The 24,697-nt window shown below is 38.3% G+C and overlaps 2 protein-coding genes across 2 annotated transcripts; both read right to left on the bottom strand.

Moving 5' to 3' along the window:
* Window positions 1-3,999: 3,999 nt before the first annotated feature.
* Window positions 4,000-12,879, bottom strand: LOC311034837 (uncharacterized protein; the record flags this gene model as incomplete). Its single annotated transcript, XM_084042860.1, has 6 exons — window positions 4,000-4,515; window positions 7,496-7,599; window positions 7,840-7,970; window positions 8,093-8,128; window positions 9,796-10,101; window positions 12,765-12,879. 6 exons carry the CDS (start codon window positions 12,877-12,879, stop codon window positions 4,329-4,331), a joined length of 879 nt encoding a protein of 292 aa, XP_083898986.1. The 3' UTR covers window positions 4,000-4,328.
* A 2,801-nt stretch (window positions 12,880-15,680) lies between these two features.
* On the bottom strand, window positions 15,681-23,778 carry LOC311034843 (CD209 antigen-like protein C). Its single transcript, XM_084042867.1, has 6 exons — window positions 23,621-23,778; window positions 21,322-21,375; window positions 19,476-19,520; window positions 19,227-19,360; window positions 19,005-19,108; window positions 15,681-16,341 (listed from the first exon to the last, which is right to left on the bottom strand). Exons 1-6 carry the CDS (start codon window positions 23,745-23,747, stop codon window positions 16,173-16,175), a joined length of 633 nt encoding a protein of 210 aa, XP_083898993.1. The 5' UTR covers window positions 23,748-23,778; the 3' UTR covers window positions 15,681-16,172.
* Between the last annotated feature and the right edge of the window lie 919 nt (window positions 23,779-24,697).

Raw genomic sequence — 24,697 nt, 5'->3', positions numbered from 1 at the left:
ACTATAATATGTTTTAATCAAAATATGCGTTACAGTTTTATAAAGTAATATATTTTTTATTTATTATTACAAAACATGCGTTAACCGCTTCATCCCTATACGTATATACTTGGCGGTTTGAAAATAGCTGATCTGCAAGCTCACAACACGTCGCTTTGTGACGCGTTGTGAGTTTGTAGATCTGCTATTTTCGGGTCCTCAGAGTTACTACAGGGGGTCCGCCAAATCTTTACGTGATATGATTTTTCTTTTTACCATAACCACTCAAAACCTAGCATCCCTTTTCTGAGGAGAACTTTAGCCAAAAATAGCAGATCTACAAGCCCACAACGCCTGGCGCTGCGAGGCGTTGTGGGCTTGTAGATCGGCTATTTTTGGCAAAGAGGTATAGGTGTAGAGGGAAAAAAGAGCAGACCAAGTAAACAAAAAAAAAGTATAATTTACTTGAGCACCTGCCCCTCAAAATGTCTGTGCACGCCACTGCTGCTCCGGTGAAGCACACGTCTTTCAGTCATCCATCCTGTCAACATGTCTAGAGCCCAGCATAGATAACTTTCCAACCGCATGTGTGCTGACGTTAGTGCCATGTATTGATCTCTATCAATGCATGTCAGCAACAGATCTCTATCTGTGGCCACGAATAATTGCATTGATTGCATAATATTATAATACAATATTTTAACTTTGCATTTCCTTATTTTGGGATCCCCCAAAATAAAGAAATGCATGGGGGGCTTAATAAAGAAATGGGGGGCTTTTACAATGTCAGCACCCAGTGGCCAAATGTCTCATAATCAGTGGTGGAAAAAGTACTTAAATGTTTTTACTTAAGTAAAATAATCAATACTGCAATATAGAAGTGCTCTGTTACAAGTAAAAGTATGGAATTCAAAATTTACTTGAGTAAAAGTACGAAAGTATTGGTATCAAAATGTACTTAAAGTACCAAAAGTAAAAGTACTAAAATGTTTGAAAATAGCAGATCTACAAGCTCACAACGCGTCGCATTGCGACGCGTTGTGAGCTTGTAGATCGGCTATTTTCAAATAGCCTATGTATGAAATGAAATAGGGTGGTTAATGTGTGTTTTATAATGTAATCATTTATATCCGAAAAGTAACTAGTAACGATAGTTTTAAAATAATTGTAGTGGAGTAAAAGTAGCCTACAATATTTGCCTCTGAGATGTAATGGAGTAGAAGTAAAAGTATGGACAACTGACAAAAACTCCAGTAAAGTAAAAGTACCTCAAAATAGTACTCAAGTACAGTACTTGGGTACATGTACTTAGTTACTTAGTTACACTGCTCATAATAATCCGTCCTATGACATCACCTGGATGAACTCTTCTTCTTTACAAGTATTAAACAAATGAAATGTCTGGTCCACAAGGTGGTGCTAGAGTACTTCCAGGGTTGGGAAGTAACGGATTACATGTAACGCCGTTACGTAACGGAGTACAAAAAAAACGTAACGGTAACGTCCTAGAGTACATTTTAAAATGTGTAATCTGGATTACAGTAACGGGGGTGTTGTAACGGGCGTTACAGGAGGGTTACGTTCTCCCCTTCCCCTCATTAATTTTACAAACAAGTTATAAATTATTATAACACCAAACAGCCACCTGCAAGAGCGCACACTAGTCCGCACACAGACCGCAATGGATTGGAGTTGAGCGCAGCGCGTCTCTGTGTCAAAAATCCTCACAGACTGGAGGCTGCTAATGTTGCATCAACAGCGGTGTTGCCAGACTTTGCGAGAGAAATAAGCAAATAGGTCTATGAAAACAAGCACAAAAGAAGCGACTATAAAAGGCCACATAAGCACTTCATAGCTATATATGTCGTCCATTAAACAATGTGCATATTTATATATGTTGGCTATTTGAAAATAGACGATCTACAAGCTCACAACCGTTCTACCATTATTTACAAGCAACTTCAGAAAAATGAGCCCAAAGTGGCTTATAATAATCAGACTAGGCAACACTACAGACTCTTTTTCGTCCTCTTTGCAGCGCTGTTCCTGCATAAAAGCCTTTACTCTTAACCTTAAACTGATCAGATGGTTTGGTTAAAGGGACTATAATCTATTAAAGTGTCTTTCTTTGGTTCTGATTGTTACTAGGTTCTGATAGTAACTTGGTATATTCTATTTATTTTATCTAGTCTATGTATAGCCTTCATCAGCCTGTCAGTGATGCGTTTTCAACAGAAATGCGCATATTGGCAGTCAGCTGTGTAACACTAACTGATTAACGATGGCTCGTTGAGCCTGTATGCGCATTTGACCACATAGCAATCAACAGCACTAATTAATGTCAGCTCTGTGTGTGTGTGTGTGTGTGTGTGTGTGTGTGTGTGTGTGTGTGTGTGTGTGTGTGTGTGTGTGTGTGTGTGTGTGTGTGTGTGTGTGTGTGTGTGTGTGTGTGTGTGTGTGTGTGTGTGTGTGTGTGTGTTTAATGTCCAACTGAATGTTTTCTGTAGTGTAGATATCAAGTCTGGGGGGTCTCCAAATATTTGCGTGATAGGACCTTTTTCTTGTATTTACATTAACCACATGAACCCTAATATCCCTATATTCTGAGGGGAACAAGAAGAGGTAGAGGGGAAAAGAGCAGACCAAGTACAGAGCCTAGGCTCAACTTTACTAAGTACTGAGAGTTTGACATGTCTGATAAATACACTGATGACAGTGCTGTTGAACAAGTCTATGAAGCTATCTATGAAATCTATGAAAAGGTTTAATCTGCAACACAAATTTTATACAATATGTAGTGGGGGTCCCTGCTTCATCTCTCCCTTAGCTAAAAAAAACCTTGGGGACCCCTGCTGTAGTAATCAGAGTAGACCCTCTCCCTCACGCTAAACTTAAATGACTTCTACGTTCCACTTCTCCCCAAAAAAATGACAACTTTATTTTCCATCCTGAATGACAAGCCTAATATTATTATTGTATTTTGGCTATGTGCGATAACTGCAAGCCAATGTTCAGAGATTCAGTATTTGTCTTAATTTCTTTAATTAACATTTATTTTGTTGGCAATAATTCAACTGTCAGCCAGTGTTTTGAGACATATTGTCTTTTATTGCTACAAAATAAATGATAAAAATAAATTCTACATGCATAAATTATAATTTAAAAATATTTTTAAAAATGAAAAGATCGGATCGGGAAAGATCAGGATCGGCAAATACTCAAAATCAAAAGATCGGGATCGGATCGGGAGCAAAAAAACGTGATCGGGACATCCCTACTTAAAAGTAATCCAAAAGTAACTGAAAGTAACTATAGTTACTTTTTAAATGGAGTAATCGGGATTACGTTACTAACTACATTTTTTAGCAAGTAACTTGTAACTGTAGGGGATTCCTTTTTAAAAGTAACCCTCCCAACCCTGAGTACTTCTATCAATTTCATGTTAACAAAGCTCCATCATAAGAGACATTAATGATCAAATGAGTACAAACAGTAATTCTGTTACTTCTGTTGAGTTAATAATAATAATAATAATAATAATAATAATAATAATAATAATAATAATAATAATAATATAAATAATTCAACGTGAGAATAGTATTCATGTATAATGTTCAATATGCCCACGATCTATACTTTATAAACATTGATATAAGATGTCTTGTATGATTATAAACATACTGTATGAGAGTGTTGTCTCATGAATGTGTTTATAATGCTTTACAGACATAACAATAATAATAATAATGATGATAATACTAATAATACAACTTGTACATCTTTGTATATTACCTTCAATACAAAACATGATAGTACTTTACATTAAAATAAAAAAATACCATTTGATTTATTGAATACTTTATTAACAGTTTGCAAATAGTACAGTGGTCTGATTTTACAATGATGCTTAAAGGATAACACAATGATCCCTAGAGGCTTGTTTTCATTGTGGTCCTGTAGCAGATCTACAACCAACACATTGAGATGAGCTTGTAGATCTGCTATTTTCCAATAGCCAAAGTATAAAATAGGGCTTAAGTGGTTAAAGCACATAATCAATCAATAAGAAAGTTAAATGGCAAATAAAATGAAATAAAATGCTTAAAACTGGTGAGAAATAGATGCATAACATCACTGTTTTAAGAACAGAGCAAACATTATATTAATCTACATGAAACATGGTATTAAAATGGATTAAAAATGTTATTAACATTCTAATAGGCTCCCCTTTAACTATATATATGAAAATATGAATATAAATGTTTATGTAATGTCTACAGTGCATATTGGGTAGAACTTGCAAGGCAGACAACACACCAGCTAACTGATACATGGTGAACATGATGGTTTCAGCACAGAGCTCTTTCACACATCCAGTAGATGTGATGGTTAGAACACCGTGCATCGTTCCATCCTCTGTTAGGAGCGTCAGACGCAGACCCATCATAATACTCAACACAGTCTTCTTCTGCATTAAGGTAATGGCCTTTTGCAGGGTCATTGCCTTCAGCATGAGGCTCACCAGTCCTCCAGTACCTGTAGAAGTAGGAACATATAATTAATAGAATACTTTTACAAGGATGTTTTTTCACTCTAAATCATTTGTTTTTTAATCATCTCCTTATTTTATATTCAGTGGTTTTCAGACGTATTCGTAGCCGATCTACAAGCTCACAACTTGCATCATGTGTAGAAGCTTGTAGATCGGCTTATTTTGCCGCTTCGGAAAATGTGTGCGATACATGAATGAATAAATAGTATTTAAGGCTATAGAGATGAGTGCACGCAAAGTACTGATATATAAAATGAAATCAAAAAATATATATAATTAGCCTTTTTGTATATATTTCATATATTTCACTAATAATGAGTGGTTCACCTGGATCTCATGACCAGTTTTGGTTATAATTACTCAGGAACAGTAATAAACTGCTAGTTACCAAATTAACCCACAGGAAGCATCGTTGCCTTATTTTTAACTCTATGGCTGCTGTGCGGCTGCAGGAGTTTTTCTGTGTCTTGACTAGTTCAAGCCAGTAGATGGCACTGTTGGGACTGCTGATTCACTAGAGCAGTGGTTCTCAACCAGTGGTCCCGGGACAAGCCCCCAGAGTTGCTGAGAAACATTGAAGCCGCCACCCCAGTGGCCAAAGCAGGAACTGCAGGCGGGGAGAAATACATGCGCGAAGAAAAACATACTGAGAGATATTTATATATATAAATATAAATATGTAAACATATTATACATAAATATATATGCATTTACAAATAAATATGCATCTCGAGTGTATTTAATAAATATCTCGCGTTCAATCCTTGACACACCGGGCTGCTGTAGAACGCAAAAAGGACACTAGTGCGCATGCTCATAACTCTATGGTCAAAAACAAATCAATAATTCTACTTCCTGCAGGCTTCCGGGTGCTTCAAAACGCCAGTGAGCACATTCATTGAAATGATAGCTGGGGGCGGGGCAATCCGCCCTCTAGTTATATTATACCTCTATGTCCAGGGACCACCAGTGGTCCTTGAGAGGGTTCCATGATGGAGAGTTGGTAACTAAATGGACCCTTATAGATCTTTAACTCTTGAGAGTGTAAAATGTTACGCTCTCAAGAGTCAAATTATTGTTAGACATCTGTATTACTTAATGTACAAGAAGTAACACAATTAGAGAATGTAGAAGAATTATTATTTTGATCAACATTGGCCTGTTATCTCTCCTATGGAACCAACATCAATACAGCATGGATGGAATTGTGGACAAAATCTTATCCAACGACAACAAAATATTCTAAGTCTTGGCTCTGAGAGGCTAAATCTCATCAAACGGTGGTTCCGTGGCTCAAATGCCCAATAAATAATGGATCTTGATATGAAAAGAGTTGAAACCCACTACACTAGAGCTGCAGGACAATATGTGAGTTATTTCATTCATTTTGTATTTAATAACTTCAAAACATAATAATATGAGCAGTGACATCATGTTCTGAAAAGCAGCAGATCAGTTTAACAGTTGTTGGGCTACCAGTTGTTTGTTAACTGCATATAACTAGTAGATGATTTAATCTTCTAGTTCACATTTATAATAAAGATCTACTGTACCTTACATTACCCTATATTACAGTATGTATAGCCTATTCATTTTAAGAAAGCTACACATTTACATGTCGTAGGGATGTTAACATGAACTAAAACATTGGGGTCTTTATGGCCAAACATTTGCAGCCCCTTGCAGTCATGGAGGAAGCAGGATTTCAGCATAATGATTAAAGTCAGCCTGCTGCCTCGCCGGGTTTCAGCAACACAGTAAAAAAAAACATTCATTTTAACCATGAATGTGACATTGTCAAGTAAACACCCGCTTACTTTAAATAACAACCTCTTGTTTTTTTAAACATTATAGCTTTGAAATATATGTGTGTGTTGGCCTTTATATTACTTACATATTATATATTACTGTACTGTTTTTCTTCATATTCCATACCGTTGCTGTCGGGTGGAAACCCAGGGTCCAAAACCATTACTTTTTCATTATCATTTTAAAAACATTTCAAAATAGTGAAAATAACCAATCTACAAGCCCACAACGCATCACGATGCGTTGTGGGCTTGTAAATCTGCTATTTTCACTACTTTTGTGCGACACTCTTGTATAATGAAGTAGGGCATTCATTTACAAAGAAATATAAAAAGTCAAAATATGGAGATTCAAGGTTTCTGCCAGACAGCTAAGAATGAATTATCCTTACAGGAGGAATCAAAAACTTCCTAAAAGCAGAACTAAACACAATGAAGCCTCTCAAACATGCCTGTACAAAGTTTATAATGGACGACTATGTTTGTATCTTTGACTGAAATGAGTTCAAACGAATGATAATACTTCCAAATGTTGAAAGTGTTCCTGTATGTGTGTACTATGCATGACTGGCACTGGCTTCATTTTTTAGCCATACACTGAGCAGACCATAATATGGTCTGGGTCATTGGTCTATCAACCAATGACACAGCCTATGTGCAGGTCTGGGGATATAGTATATCCCCAGACCTGCACATAGGCTGCTTCATTGATTAATTGATTGAATAATTTATTAACAAAGGTTATGTTATAAGGATAACACATAAAGGTCCAGGGGGCTTGTTTCCATTGTGGTCCATTGTTCTCAATTCATCAGGTTTTAGCCCCGGGCACCACGAAGGGTAATTCCGGCTCTGGTAACGCAAGGTTACTTGGATCAGTAATGTAATGATATTCAAATTACAATACTCGTTCCTGGGGAAAGTAATAATATTGCAGTAATATATTACTATGTAACATGTTACTGCCCTACACTGCTTGACACATCAGTGTGCTTCGACACCTTTGAGAACCACTGTTCTAGATATTAGATGCACATTAACTGGATCGTGAAGTAGAATTCAGATGTCTTTGTGACAGTGTAGCAGATTTGTATTTTATGATAACATTTAATACCCTTTAGAATAATGACAGTAAAATGAAGATGATCAGTCTTACGTTGGTGTGGTCAGTGGAGTTCCATCTACCCACATCCAGATTCCTTCCTCGTCTCTGTCGGTCAAACCCAGCCACAATCTCTTGTTGAAACTTGCAACAAAGTCCTGGACAGGAAAACAGCTGGTTACTGATGTACAATAGATGTGTGTCTCCACGAAATGGACTAATGTTCTCCAGACCAGACTGTCTGCGAGTGAAAACAAGACGGGAGAGCTCCAAACCAGACTGTCTGCGAGTGAAACCACACACACACACACACACACACACACACACACACACACACACACACACACACACACACACACACACACACACACACACACACACACACACACACACTATACCTGTTTTGCCTGGCTCTTTATGACAATCAGGTCAGATTGTCTGTCTCTACACCACTGTCTGCTCTCATCCCAGGTTTTCTTCTCAGTAGAGATGTAATAACAACCTCTGTCAAACTTCTGCCATCCAGGTGCTTTTAACAACAAAACAATAAAGTTGGACACTGTTTTTTCTTCTCTCCCTCAAATGAATGACAAATGAATGAACAACATGATATACAGTAATAATCAATAAAAACAGTGATGTCTCACTCACCACAGTGCCTCATCTTCATGTCATCATGTAACTGATCTGTATGGAAACAATATAAAAATGGGAGATCCACTAATTACAAAAATGTACACCTACTGCATTAAGTCAATTGTTAGCATTAAAGTACAGTATATTTCATGCTAGCAGATCTGTCAGGAGGAGTAAATAATAGCTATCCAAAAACCCCTGACTGGGATCTTTCTGTGTGCAGTTAGTATGTTCTCCCATTGCTCACTTAGGTTTCCTCACACACCAAAACACATGCATGTTAGAGAGAAACTCATGTCAGTGACCTTGAGCAAGGCATTGGTTTTAGAGCCCCCACCTAGAAAACTCCTCGGAGCACAGGTCTCCGCCAGGTCAAGTACGGTTATTGTGGCCTCCTGGTGGCGCTATAATAGGCCAATGTGAAAAGGGTGCCATTTATTCTTGGGCCTTTCACGGCAACCGGACACTGCATTCATGATTTGAGGCATTTTACTCTAAAAATGTGTTTTGCTACATTAGACCTGTTGGTGGCGCTATAACAGGCCAATGTGAAAAGGGTGGCATTTCGGGAATGTGCGTGTGAATTTCACGGAAATCGCACGCTGCGTTCATGATTTGAGGCATTCTGTTCAAAACGGACCAATCCTGCAAACTTTGGAAGCCAACCTTATCCAATGAGGATGGAATATGGAAAATCGGACAGATCCGTGTTTAACACATGACTATAGAGATACTGTGTACTGATTTGCATGACGTTTGGATACAATCTGTAGGAGTAATATAAAAAAAATGGGTTTTGCACAAATTAGCCTCCTGGTGGTGCTATAACAGGCCCATGTGAAAAAATTGGGGCAGAGGTTATGAATTGGCATCCAGGGAGTGTGTGTGCTCACAGTTTGGCTCCGATTAAGCCAACGGTGCCAGAGATTAGCTGTCCACAGACGGACGGACACACACGGACAGGGGGTAAAACATACTCTCTCGCCATGCCTTTCGGCCTGGCGGAGACAATCAGTACTTTCAAATGTAATTACTTTCTTCTTTTTTTTATTTATTTGTTTTATAACTTTTATCCCGTGATTTTTGTAACCCATTTTTTTCACCCGGTGCCAATTTCCTAAGTGATCCTGGGCGCTACACCAGCCCTGCACCAGCGCTACACCAGTCCCCCACAGCCAGGGAGGCCAGGGCCGAGCTCATGCTTCCTTCAGTGCATGAGAGCCAACTGAACTTCTTGTCACCTTACAGGGGGGAGTTTCCCTGGTTGGATGCAGCGCGTGGAAGGAACATGTTATTCCAACCAGTTCCCTTCCCCTCCATCAGGCGCCCCGGCTGTCATGGGGGAGGCGGTATAGCGACCAGGATTACTACATGTTTTTGTGAGGGTATTAACTACCCTAGGAGTCACGGGCAAAACATGCAAACTCCACACAGAGTAGGTTAACTGTTTTAACCCAGCAACCCCGATGTAAATTACGCCAAAACATTAACGTAACTAATAATTGGGCCGCGCGACCCGGTAATGACCGTAATAATCCTAAAACGGGAGCAAAAATATTATTAGAAAAAAAAAAAAAAAAAGAATGGCACGGACGTTCTGGAATTGTCCCAAATTTCCCAGTGGCCAGCATGTCCCTGGCATCAGTTCAGACCTTTTAGACTTTTGGTTTTAGACTATCTATGTGTTTCTGCAGTTCCTCCACTAGCTTCTCACTCACTCAGACTGGTTTGGAGCTCTCCCGTCTTGGTTTCACTCGCAGACAGTCTGGTTTGGAGCTCTCCCGTCTTGGTTTCACTCGCAGACAGTCTGGTCTGGAGCTCTCTTGTCTCGTTTTCACTCGCAGACAGCCTGCTCTGGAGCTCTCTCGTCTCGTTTTCACTCGCAGACAGTCTGCTCTGGAGCTCTGTCGTCTCGTTTTCACTCGCAGACAGTCTGGCCTCTCTCGTCTCGTTTTCACTCGCAGACAGTCTGGTCTGGAGCTCTCCCGTCTTGGTTTCACTCGCAGACAGTCTGGTCTGGAGCTCTCCTGCCTTGGTTTCACTTTCAGACAGTCTAGAAGCCATACCTGAAAAAATATATATAATAATCACAGAGAAAACGTATAAGTGACATTCAGAGGTGAAAAAAGTAATCACATGTTTTACTTAAATCAAGGACGACTTCATCCGTTTTCAACCTATCTTTATATAATTGGTCCTCACTAATGCTCATGATAAAAAGGTGCATTTTTTCTACTGACTCTGTGTCTCAGAGAAGGGATGTGGGCGGTTCAGAAACCTGCCTACCAGTGACATCATCATTAGGCATGTATTTTCTTTTCAATCAAGATTTCTATTACAGCATGCTAACTTTCCGGGAATAGAAAGCCTGCCGTTTCCATTAGCTTGTATTCCCCATCGATGATGTCACTGGTAGGCGTGTTTCTGAACTGTCCCCAGCCCTCCTCTGAGACACAGACCAAGTTGACAAAATGGTACCATATTATCATGAGTATTACTGAGGACCAATTATATGAAGACAGGTTGACACTATTAGGTTCAGAGGCAAGTACAGGTCATTTTCTACTTGCCCACAGGTCTTGCCACTTGCCTGAAAAGTAAATCGTCCTTTACAAAATGCTAGGTATATTTTGAATTAAGTTCATCACTTATTTTTTACTTTCTACTTGCGAATTATGGGGCTGCACGATAAAAAAAATGTCATACTAGGAATTTCATCAGGCTAGGAATTTTGTCATTTTAGGGGCAAGGCTACTTGGCCTTTGGTGTTGTCAATTTGTTGAGGGCACAAAGCCGGAGCAGGAAGGCCATCAAATAAAACAATGACTTTTAAGTCCACGGAAATAATTAATTTAACTACAAGGTTAAGGATGATTTAATTTTAATATAGTACAAGAGTAGTATTACTATCAGTGAAATATAACCCATTTATTTCACAAAATAATGTATTGGCAAATTACCAATATTTTTTACAGTTATATTGGTAACATAAATATTTGTCACATTCAGCCCTGGACTGACTGAAGTAGTCTAAGTGTTACATGAATCACATGAGCATTCACAGATTAGAGATTTTATGTATTTTCCCACACTTTATTTTCATTAAAATTACATGTGATTGGACTTGCACTGATCATGACTTAAGCTCATTTTCCCTATTTAGTATTTCTTAATTATTAATAATATAGCTTGTAGATTTTCACTATTTTAAATGTTTTTTAAATAATTTAAAAAAGGAACAGTTTTGAACATACAAGGTTTCCACCCGACAGCGACAATATATAGCCTTTCTATGGTCCTGCATCAGTCTTCAGTCACTTTTAGCAGATTTCATTCCAATTGGCTACTATGACTGCCTATGAATTTCATGGGCCAGGGCTAGGTCAACCTGGCCTGGCGGGGATCTGCCCTGCTGCGCACAGCAGCTCAACAGGTGAAAACAATTAACTTAAACAGGAGCTGCGCAATAAAAACGGGCTCAAACAATATCAAACTGTCACATTGTAGCTGATGAAATAAACTTCCCATTTGGATCATTGCTGACAAAGGAACAGAACATGGATGTTGTTTGCAAAAGGATTATTTATTTATTACCCCTGTGTAAGGTTGAAAATGGGTGAAATGGTCCTTTAAGTAAAAGTATTAATTCTGCGATGTAGAAATACTCTGTTACACGTAATTCCCGGTATTCAAATTTTACAAAAGTATTGGCATCAGAATGTACTCTACCAAAAGTAGAAAGTAGGCTACTCATTGTTTCAAAAAGTTTTCAAATGTATGAAATGTATAAAAAAGCATTTGATGCTACGTGATGTGAGATTGTAGATCTGCTATTTTCAAATAGACACAATGTATACAGGATTGGAGTGGTTAATGTATGTTTTGTAATAATAACCTAAATCTACAAAGCAACTAACTCAAGTTTTCAAATAATTATAGTGGAGTAAAAAGTACAATATTTGCCTCTGAGATGTAGTGGAGTAGAAGTAAAAGCAATGAAAATTGGAAATACTACAGTAAAGTAAAAATAAATACCTCAAAATTGTACTTACTGTAAGTACTTTACACCACTGGTGAAATGATGAAACATTTGAAACACATTCCACATTGTACGTTTAGAACTTCTTGAAGCCTTCATTTAAAAGTCACGTTTTGCCCAACATGCATGTAGCCTCTAAAATATATATTTCACTTTCAAACATGTTTGTGGTAATTTTAACGTCTACTCAGGCTTTTGTGTTTCACCCCAGATACTTTTTAAGTTGCTTGATTCAGTATTTAGATATTTGATATTCATTTTATCAGACAACCCCACTTCTTATTCGAACCCATTGTAACTTCAAACTCCATTTTAACCATGTTAGATTCAGAGAAAACACATGCCCTTTGTTCTGGTGACTGATATTGTCCTTCTAATGAATGTTAAACTCATTAAAAACACATGTGTTTTTTTCAATAACTTTTTCATTTATTTATTTTATTCTATTATGTATTTATTTTTCAAAGAATTATACAAAACAAATGCAAAAAGTTATTGAAAAAACACAGCATCTGATCAAATTAATATCAAATATCTAAATATTTAATCAAGCAACTTGATAAGTGTCACAAAATAAACACGTCCAGAGTAGACGTTAAAATGACCTCACTCATGTTTGAAAGGTTAATATCCGTTAAGCGTCCTGACCTGCAATTTGTGCTTCCAGCTGGATCTTCAGTTGTTGGATTCTCAAGTTGAACTCTTGGCTGAGGTCACCAGCCTCAGCCAGACAGAACAGGAACAGAAGCAAAGCCACCTTCATTGTGAAGTCCAGACTAGTATTTATTGTATTTATTGGAGGGTGACAGATAGTGACAGATATATTGTATTCCTGTTTCTCATTAATCCGAGTTCCCAGAAGTTCTCCCATAAAGATGGGAGGGAAGAGAAACCAGTTTCTCATTGGATGGAGGTGTGGAGAAGCATGTTTAGAGCCAACAGATTGGTTCCTTCACGGAACGCACGCTTTTAGGGGAGGTGGAGAAAAAAGCAGCAAGAGGTAGCTGTGTTCCTGAGAGCAGTGACCCCCAGGGGTCCTTGAGGACTCAATGGGCACGAGCTATTTTTTAAATATATTTTGCCATGTTTAACTGTATGCTTAAAGCTGAAAAAATAGCGAATCTACAAGCTCACAACGTGTCACGCTTAGACGCGTAGTGAGCTTATGGATCGGCTATTTTTCGGTGCATGACACTAGCAACGCAACTAAGTATAAATCATGTTTAACTCTAATTCCAACCCCTGAATCTAACCTCTAAATGTATAATACTAATCATAATGTAGGAGCAAGTAACGCAGAGGCTTTCCCCGGCTGTAAGGGTAAAAGCAGTACAGATAGAGTAATCTTTCTGAGAGCAGAAAGAGCAGAGAGATACAGCTAACATCTGGTAGACAGCTCAACATTCCTAAAGTAGAAAGAGAACATGCTAATCGCTCTCCCAGGACAGGTAAAGGAGAGAGTGAAAACCACTGCTGTAAATCATTGCTTCTCAAAGTGGGGTCCAGGGACCCCCAGGGGTCCTTGGCGGCGTTCCCCAGCAAAAGTAGTTAACATAGCATCATCATTTTAACCACTTTATCCATGTGTATGTTGGCTATTCAAAAATAGCAGATCTACAAGCTCGCAGCGTGTCACTTCGTGCCACGCTGTAGATCTGCTAGTAGAGCTTGTAGATCTGCTATTTTTGAAAATATTTGAAAAATATCAAAAATGTTAAGAACTATTGCGTGTGACCATGACATCATTCCCTCAATAAATCACTAACCCCCACTGTCTCTCCTCTCACCCAGGCTGGCACACCTGCAGCTAATCGACAGGAAGCGATGCCCACACAGCCTAGGAAACGTGTGGATAAAAGCCAGCCAGATTCAGTTCCATTCCAGACACAGACCCAGTTACAACCTCTGAACCCACACCGTTGATTATCTAGGCTAGAAAGCCTTTTCTTTATGTTACTTAGTTTACTTTACTTTAGTTTGGCCTGGAGTCTGGAGACGGCCGGTAGTTCTATCTGTTGGTTTAGTTTTTAGTTCAGTAGAACTTGGTTTTGTTAGGTAGGGAGGGGGGAGGGGGGAGCAGCTTCAGCGTCCCTATAGGTGGTGGTCTGGGGCCAGTTGCACAACCTCATACTAAGTTCAAACTTAGCCTAGTTATCTTAAATGGCTTTTAAAAAGCCATTTAACCCATTTGGCCGGGAAAGTATCTGTCATTTTAGACTAGTAACTAAAGTTTTCAAATAATTGTAGTGGAGTAAAAGTACAATAATTACCTCTGAGATCTAGAAGTAAAGTATTGAAAAATGGAAATACTCCAGTAAAGCAAAAGTACCTCAAAATTGTACTTAAGTACAGTACTTGAGTAAATGTACTTAAAGTGACTACTTTAAGCAGTGGTGTAAAAGGCAACTGTTCAGGTGCTATAGGGATGCATGGGTCAGAAACAGAATAATCCATTATTTTTGATGGGCTATACTGCCATCCAAAGGCTGACCACAGTAACTACATTTTAGGTTATGTCAAGCGTGAGTGTCAATAATGATATTATGGCACATTATGGCACTCGGTGCCGCGCTATGAGCCTGTAGATCTGCTATTTTTGAATAGCCAAAGAAAACTGAAAATGACACACAGATGCTTCCCCGGTCTTAATAGATTAAGACGTGCAAATGATGCCTCTGACTATGATGATGTTTGAATAAACCTTCTAACCTTTCATCACATTCCTAAACTAATGTCCTAGTATAGGCCATTAGTCATTTTAGTATTTTTTTAAAGTTTTTCAGAAAAAAATAAAATCCAAAACAAATCTATATATTTCTTAATCATTTCACCCAAAACGTTTATAACAAATTATGACTATTAACATAAAAACAACACAGTCTGGCAGTTATGTAACATAAGAGATTTAAATAGGTTTAAATAGAATTAAACCTGACTTGGGCCGAATAAATGGCCTATTTTGGCCTAAGTCACACTAGGGAGATAGACCATTATAGTAAAAGGGGAGGGAACAGCATGATCCTTTTCATTTTTTTCATTTAGGAGATTTGTCATGAGGAGCTGACTTAGACAAAAATATAATTTTCCTCAAAAAATGACTTAGTTTAGGAAGGTGACGCTTTGTTTCATCTAGTCTCCATAAGGTGGTGCTAGAGTACTTCTATCATTTCCATGTTGTTAACAAGTTCCATGATAAGAGACATTAATGATCAAATGAGTACAAACAGTAATTCTGTTACTTCTGTTGAGTTAAACATATAATAATTCAACGTGAGAATAGTATTTATGTATAATGTCCAATATGCCCACGACCTATACTTTATAAACATTGATATAAGATGTCTTGCATGATTATAAACATACTGTATGAGAGTGTTGTCTCATGAATGTGTTTATAATGCTTTACAGACATAACAATAATAATAATGATGATGATAATAATAATACTAATAATACAACTTGTACATCTTTGTATATTACCTTCAATACAAAACATGATAGTGCTTTACATTAAAATAAAAAAATAGCATTTGATTTATTGAATACTTTATTAACAGTTTGCAAATAGTACAGTGGTCTGATTTTACAATGAAGCTAAAAGGATAACACAAAGATCCCTAGAGGCTTGTTTTCATTGTGGTCCTGTAGCAGATCTACAACCTCACAACACATTGCGATTAGCTTGTAGATCTGCTATTTTCCAATAGCCAAAGTATAAAATAGGGCTTAAGTGGTTAAAGCACATAATCAATCAATAAGAAAGTTAAATGGCAAATAAAATGAAATAAAATGCTTAAAACTGGTGAGAAATAGATGCATAACTTCTCTTGCACTGTTTTAAGAACAGAACAAACATTATATTAATCTACATGAAACATGGTATTAAAATGGAACAAATGGCTGTTAGATTAATGTTATTAACATTCTATAGGCTCCCCTTTAACTATATATATGAAAATGTGAATATAAATGTTTATGTAATGTCTACAGTGCATATACATATCATGTAGCTGTACCAACACACCAGCTAACTGATACATTGTGAACATGATGGTTTCAGCACAGAGCTCTTTCACACATCCAGTAGATGGTATGGATAGAACACCCTACATCGTTCCATCCTCTGTTAGGACGGCCAGACACAGACCCATCATAATACTCAACACAGTCTTGTTCTGCATTAGTCTTGTCGCTTTCACCATGAGGCTCACCAGACCTCCAGTACCTGTAGAAGTAGGAACATATAATTAATACAATACTTTTACAAGGATGTTTTTTCACTCTAAATCGTTTGTTTTTTAATCATCACCGCATTCTATATTCAGTGGTTTTCAAACGTATTCGTTGCTAAATTAGACGATCTACAAGCTCACAACATGTTGCATGTGTATAAGCTTGTAGATCGGCTTATTTTGCCGCTTTGGAAAATGTGTTTGATAAATGAATGAATAAATAGTTATAATATGTATTCAAGGCTGTAGAAATTAGTGCACACAAAGTACTGATATAGAGAATGATATAATCTATTAGTTGGTTTGAAGAGGCAGCGTATTGATGCGCGTGAAGTGCCGCCCATAGCACCCACAAGAAGCATCGTGTTGCCTTATTTTTAACTCTATGGCTGCTGTGCGGCTGCAGGAGTTTTTCTGTGTCTTGACTAGTTCAAGCCAGTAGATGGCACTGTTGGGACTGCTGATGCACTAGAGCAGTGGTTCTCAACCAGTGGTCCAGGGACCACCAGTGGTCCTTGAGAGGGTTCCAGGTGGTCCCCAGCTAAATGATGGAGAGTTGCTAACCAAATGGACCCTTATAGATCGTTACCTCTTGAGAGTGTAAAATGTTACGCTCTCAAGAGTTAAATTATTGTTAAAAGTAGGGTAAGTGATATGTTTTGGTTAAAACAAAAAGTATTTTGTTAAAAGGTTAAAACAATATATACTGATAGTAATCATTATTATAGAGTGTTTGTTCAGTAACAGGAGTCTCCATGTCTCTCCAGCTCTTTAATAAACAGAAAATACATTTTCCGGTAGGTGTCAAAATCTCAACCAATCAGGAGAAAGTACCCATTTTTAAGCTTCATTTGTATAGTGTTCCAGTTCCAATTTTGTCTGCTCATTTCTTAGTGTCATCACTTCCAATTTCACTTGTTTAATCTATATCCTGATTGAGTTCTCTATCCTGGTTGGATAAAATTGAAAATGAAACTGAAACTGAAACGAAAATGCATTTTCTGTTTTATAAAGAGCTGGAGAGACAAGGAGACTCCTAATACTGAACAAACACTCTATAGCAATGAGTACTATCAGAATATAGAGCTATTCAACACTTATTTTAACCAAAGCATAGGCCTATCACTTACCCTACCTTTAAACATCTGCATTACTTATGCAGTTGTTGGGCTACCAGTTGTTTGCTAACTGCATATAACTAGTAGATGATTTAATTATCTAGTTCACATTTATAATAAAGGTCTACCGTACCTTACCTTATTACCTATTACAGTATGTACCTATTCATTTTAAGAAAGCTACACATTTACATGTCGTAGGGACCGTTGCTGTCGAGTCGAAACCCAGGCGTCCAAAACAATTCTTTTTTCATTATTATTTGAAAAACATTTTAAAATGGTGAAAATAACCAATCTACAAGCCCACAATGCATCGCGATGCGTTGTGGGCTTGTAAACCTGCTATTTTCGCTACTTTTGTGTGACACTCTTGTTTAATGAAGTATGGCATTAATTTACAAAGAAATATAAAAAGTAAAAATATGGAGATACAAGGTTTCTGCCAGACAGCTAAGAATTAATTATCCTTACAGGAGGAATCAAAAACGTCCTAAAAGCAGCACTAAACACAATGAAGCCTCTCAAACAGGCCTGTACAAAGTTTATAATGGACAACTATATCTTTGACTGAAATAAACTCAAAATAATGACGATACTTCCAAATGTTGAAAGTATTCCTGTATGTGTGTATGTGTGTGTGTGTGTGTGTGTGTGTGTGTGTGTGTGTGTGTGTGTGTGTGTGTGTGTGTGTGTGTGTGTGTGTGTGTGTGTGTGTGTGTGTGTGTGTGTGTGTGTGTGTGTGTGTGTACTACGCGTGCCTGGAACTGGCTTCATGTTTGAGCCACACACTGACCTGACCCAGACCATAATATGGTCTGGGTCATCTGGGACCCTTGCGCGCGCAAGGGTCCCAGATGGAATCTCTTCAAAAGAGCGGCGATCAGCTCTCCACCGGCCCTGATTGGTCTATCAAACAATGACGCAGCCTATATGCAGGTCTGGGGATATATTATATCCAAGGACCTGCACATAGGATGCTTCATTGATTGATTGATTTAATGATGTATTAACAAAGGTTATGTTAAAAGGATAACACATAAAGGCCCAGGGGGCTTGTTTCCATGGTGGTTCATTTAGCTCAATTCATCACGACCCGTTTCGGGTGCACCAACAGGTTTTAGCCCCGGGCACCACGAAGGGTTAATCCGGCCGTGGTAACGCAAGGTTTCTTGGATCAGTAATGTAATAATATTAAAATTACAATACTCGTTACTGGAGGAAGTAATAATATATTACTATGTAATGTGTCACTGCCCTACACTACGTGTCACTGCCCTACAATACGTGTCACTGCCCTACACTACGTGTCACTGCCCTACACTACGTGTCACTGCCCTACACTACGTGTCACTGCCCTACACTGCTCAGGACACATCAGTGTGCTTCGACACACCCTTTGAGAACCATTTAGATGCACATTAACTGGTTAGTGAAGTAGATATCAGACGTCTTTGTGACAGTGTAGCAGATTTGTATTTTATGATAACATTTAATACCATTTATTAGAATGAAGGTGAAATGAAGATGATCAGTCTTACGTTGGTGTGGTCAGTGGAGTTCCATCTACCCACTGGAATAATCCTTCGGTGACTTTGTCCGTCAAACCCAGCCACACTCTCTTGTTGAAACTGGCAACAAAGTCCTGGACAGAAAAACTGCTGGTTACTGATGTACAAACTGTACAATAGATGTGTATCTCCACAAAGAGCACTAATATGCGCGCACGTACGCACGCACGCACGCACACACAAATCATGTACCTGTTTTTCTTGGCTCTTTGTGACAATCAGGTCTGATTGTCTGTCTCTACACCACTGTCTGCTCTCATCCCAGGTTTTCTCCTCAGTAGAGATGTAATAACACAGACCATCAGCAAATGTAAATCCATCTTGTTCTAAAAATAAAACTATATATATATATTTTTTTTTTCTTTTCTTTTTTTTTTGCTCAGATTAATGTCAGAATGATGATGAAATAACAGTGAAGAAACACAGTGATGTTTCACTCACCACAGAGCTTCCTTTTCAGGCAATCATAACTGGTCTGTAGCTGATCTGTATGGAAACAATATAGAAATGGGAGATCCACAAATAAAAAAAAGAAATCACCTGCTGCAGTAAGTCAATTGTTAGTGTTGAGAATGTCCTCTATTGACTATATTCACACAGCAGCCATTTTGCTCTCACATCATATTTGCAGGTTGTGAAGAAATGCTTGTGGTGGCATTATTTCATTAACTTAATAGCAAAATGGCCGTTGTGTGAATATGGTGAATGCTGTCTAATGGCAGCCTCTGATAGACAGTTCACTCATCATTGTCAATGACAGACATGTGTCTGTCATCACCAATTGACTCATTGATGTCAGTCCGGGTGTGTCCCTATAAAAGCCCTCAGTCAGTCCACAGTCCTCACTGTCACTGAGTCTACAGCATTCACTCCTCCAGCCCAGGCAGCCATGTGTTCATGACCAATGTAGACTTTGTTCTGTACTGACTTGACTGTATTGTATATTGTGCTTTGTTGTTTCGGCCTGGCGAGAGAGTATATTTTGCCCCCTGTCCGTGTGTCCGTGTGTCCGTCCGTCCGTCATTCTGTCTGTGGACTGCTAATATCCGGCACCGTTGGCTTGCACGCAGTGAAACTGTGCACACACACTCCCTGGATGCCAGAGCAGAACCTCTGCCCCAAATTTTTCACATGGGCCTTTTTTAGCGCCACCAGGAGGCCGATTTGTGCAAAACATATTTTTTGACAGTACTCCTACAAATTTTGTCCAAAAATCCCCCAAATCGGTACACAGTATCTCTATAGTCATTAAACGAAACCTGTCTTTCAGATTTTTCATATTCCATCCTGATTGGCTAAGAATGGCTTCCAAAATTTGTAGGAGTGCTCCGTTTTGAACAAAATGCCTCAAATCATAAACACAGCATGCAATTTCCTTGAAATTTTGCACGTATATTTCCACTATGCCGAGGAAGAAATGCCACTTGAACATTTTCAAATCAGCCTCATGGTGGCGCTATAACAGGCCGATTCGTGTTTTTACCTATAATTGCACCGATCTGTGTAAAACTTTGTATGCACACTCCCTAGAGGTCAAGGAAAACCTTTGCCCTGCATTTTTCACATCTGCCTTTTATAGCGCCACCAGGAGGCCGACTTATGTAAAACACATTATTTTATACTACTCCTTCCAATTTTATCCAAATTTCACGCAAATCGGTACACATGATCCCTATAGTCATGTGATCACGTCAGATGTGTTTGATTTTTCATATTCCATACTGATTGGCTAAGATTGACATCTAAAGTTTGCATTATTGGCTTGTTTTGAACAAAATTCCGCAAATCATGAACGCACCGTCCAATTGCGCTCAAACCTTGCACGCACATTCACACTATGTTGAGGAACAAATGCCACCCTTTTAACATTGGCCTGTTATAGCGCCACCAGCAGGTCTAATTTAGCAAAACAAATGTTTTTAACAAAATGCCTCAAATCATGAATGCAGTCAGGGTCCAATTGTCGTGCAAGGCCTAAGAACAAATGGCACTCTTTTCACATTGGCCTATTATAGCGCCACCAGGAGGCCACAATAGACTACCTGACCTGGCGGAGACCTGTGCTCCGAGGAGCACTTTTTCTAGTTTTAGATATGTGATGTTGTTACTTGACAATTAGTTGACTTTTGGTGAAAAGATACCGCATATATCGGTATCGGAAATTAGGAGTTGGACAATATCGGAATATCGGATATCGGTAAAAAAGTCAATATCGACATCCCTACTTTTGGTGTTTTTTTGTATTTATTAAATGTTTCTGCAGTTCCTCCACTAGCTTCTCACTCACTCAGACTAGTCTGGAGCTGCTCTGCCGTCTTGGTTTCACTCGCTGAAGCCATATCTGAAAAAATATATTATTATAATCACAGAAAAAATGTGTAAATAAAATTCAGAGGTGAAAACAGTACTCACATGTTCTACTTAAAGGACGTCTTCATCTTTTTTCAATTGTCTTTATATAATTGGTCCTCACTAATGCTCATGATAAAATTGTACCATTTTTTCTACTCACTCTGTGACTAAGAGAAGGGCTGTGGGCCGTTCAGAAACCTGCCTACCAGTGACATCATCATTAGGCATGTATTTTCTTTTCAATCAAGATTTCATTTCTTTTAGCAAAACAATTTTTCCTTGTGGATAATAAAGAAATCTAATCTAATCTAATTATTTTTTTCATGAGAAAAATGGCTTTTATTATAGCATGCTAACTTTCCAGGAATAGAAAGCCTGGCTGGTAGGTCGGTTTCTGAACTGTCCACAGCCCTCCTCTGAGACACAGAGTGAGTACCATATTATAATGAGCATAAGGACCAATTATATGAAGACAAGTTGAAAATGGGTGAAGTGGTCCTTTTAAGTAAAAGTATTAATACTGCAATGTAGAAATACATACCAAAAAAAGTAAAAGTCTAGTAATCCAATTTTACAAAAGTATTGACATCAGAATGTACTTAAAGTACCAAAAGTAGAAAGTACTCATTGTTTCACAAGTTTTAAAATGTATGAAATGTATAAAAATCATTTCATGCAACACATTGTGAGCTTGTAGATCTGCTATTTTCAAATGGACGAAATGTATACAGGGTTGAAGTTGTTAATGTATGTTTTGTAATAATAATCAAAATCTACAAAGCAACTAGTAACTCAAGTTTTCAAATAATTGTAGTGGAGTAAAAGTACAATATTTGCCTCTGAGATGTGCAGTAGAAGTAAAAGTAATGAATTGGAAATACTCCAGTAAAGTAAAAAGAATACCTCAAAATTGTGCTTATGTAAATGTACTTAGTTACTTTACACCACTGGTGAAATGATGAAACATTTGAAACACATTCCACATTGTACGTTTAGAACTTCTTGAAGCTGTGGTTGCTAATGAGGTCCTACTGGTACTCCATCAGGGGGTGTTCACTCTCCATTCCGACATCTCACCACTCCGACTAGTGGCTTCCGCGTGCGGTTAGGGTTAGGGTTAGGGTTAGGTATAGGTTTCGTCAACGTCGGAAAGGCGACATGTCGGAAAGGAGAAATGCACCCCCATCAGGGAATAGTAGATTGGTATAATGAAGGCACTCTCAAACTTGAAGTATGAGTATAATAGAAAAGGTTTATTACAGCAAGATAGTAAGCTTCAGCGATACAGCAAACAACTCCATCACAATACTCTCTGACTCTTCTTCCCCTCGTTTTCATATATATCTTTCCCTCTTCTCCCACCCCCTGTCTGTCCTCCCTTCCTTTCTGCAGGAGACATGAGTCATCATTACACATCATTTGTTCCTTCCTAACTCTCAGCGGACAACAGAAAAGCACACAAACATGTTTTCGTTCCCCCTCTTCCAATATGTCAAAGAGATTAGCCTGACATCAAGCTCACCTTTCCTCCAGTTCTGCCCCCCTCCCTCTCTCCTCTTTCGTTCATCCTAGTATGGGCTTCTCACTTGCTACTCTCAACCCTTGGCTATCTCTATTCCTTCTGACCTTGGGGAAGCATCAGCTTGTTTCCCCGGCCCTTTAAGGCCGGGGAGATTGTCTGTGCTGTCTTGCTCCTGCATCCACAAAGCTTTAAAAGTCACGTTTTGCCCAACAAGCATGAATCGTAGCCTCTAGTCTAAAAGATATATTTCATTTTCAAACATGTCTCGGGTAATTTTAACGTCTACTCAGGCATTTGTGTTTCACCCCAGACACCTTTTAAGTTGCTTTATTCAATATTTAGATATTTGATTAATTTTATCAGACACCCCCACTTCCTATACAAACCCATTGTAACTTCAAATTGCATTTTAACCATGATAGACTCATTGTAAACACACATCCCTGCTTCTGGTGACTGATCTAATGCGTGTTTTTTTTTTTCAATTACTTTTTAATTTATTTTATCTTATTTTATTATAATTATGTATTTATTTTGAATTTCCCCAAAGAATTATACAAAACTAATGCGAAAAGTAATTTGAAAACCACAGCATGTCTGATCAAATGAATATCAAACATCTAAATATTGTCGCAAAATAAACACGTCCAGAGTAGACGTTAAAATGACCTCACTCATGTTTGAAAGGTAAATATCCGTTAAGCGTCCTGACCTGAAATCTGAGCTTCCAGCTGGCTCTTCAGCTGTTGGATTTTCAAGTCGAACTCTTGGCGGACATCATCAGCCTCAGACAGACAGAACAGGAACAGAAGCAAAGCCACCTTCATTGTGAAGTCCATACTCTGAAGATAACAAGCACGATGCCTTGTATTTATTGTATTTATTGGAGATAGTGACAGATATATTTTATTCCTATTTCTCATTAATCCTAGTTCCCAGAAGTTCTCCCATGAAGATGGGAGGGAAGATAAACTAGATTCTCATTGGATGGAGGTGTGGAGAAGCATGTTTAGAGACAACTGATTGGTTCCTTCACGGAACGCACGCTTTTAGGGGAGGTGGAGAAAAAAGCAGCAAGAGGTAGCTGTGTTCCTGAGAGCAGTGACCCCCAGGGGTCCTTCAGGGGGTCCTTGAGGGCTGAAGTGGTTAATGTGTGTTTTGTATTAATAATAATCTAAATCTAAAAAGTAACTAGTAATTACAATTAATTGGAGTAAAAGTGCCATATTTGTGTTGGACACAACATCAGTGCTGACAGTGTGTGAACAGGTTGATGTAATATTGATCTAACTAAATCTACAGAGCTCAGGCCCCCCCTCAGTGGTGTAAAGTCACATTTACTCAAGTAATGTACTCAAGTACAATTTTGAGCTATTTATTTTACTTTACTGGTGTATTTCCAATGTTCAGTACTTTTACTTACTCCACTACTAATAATAATTTGAAATCTTTAGTTACTAACAGTATTTCTACATTGCAGTATTGATACTTTTACTCAAGTAAAAAATGTGAGTACTTTTTCCACCACTGCATTTTAGTCTCTTCTAAGAACATAAAGGTGATAATAAACCACACATCCATTCTGTCAACATGTCTGAGACTTTACAACCGCATGTGTGCTGACATTACTGGCATGTATTTATAGAGATCTGTGGCCATGAAAAACTGCACTGATTGCATAATGTTACAATATGAAATATATAAAACTTTGCATTTCTTGTTGGTCATAGGGCAGTTCTCTACCTTTTCAGGCCATGACCCCCAAAATCATCCAATTTGACCCCCCCCA

The sequence above is a fragment of the Gymnoscopelus microlampas genome, assembly GCF_963454915.1.
Source record: "Gymnoscopelus microlampas genome assembly, chromosome: 19".
NCBI classification, from domain to species: Eukaryota; Metazoa; Chordata; class Actinopteri; order Myctophiformes; family Myctophidae; genus Gymnoscopelus; species Gymnoscopelus microlampas.
Note: the sequence above shows the minus strand (reverse complement) of the source record. Positions and strands in the feature narration are given on the sequence as shown.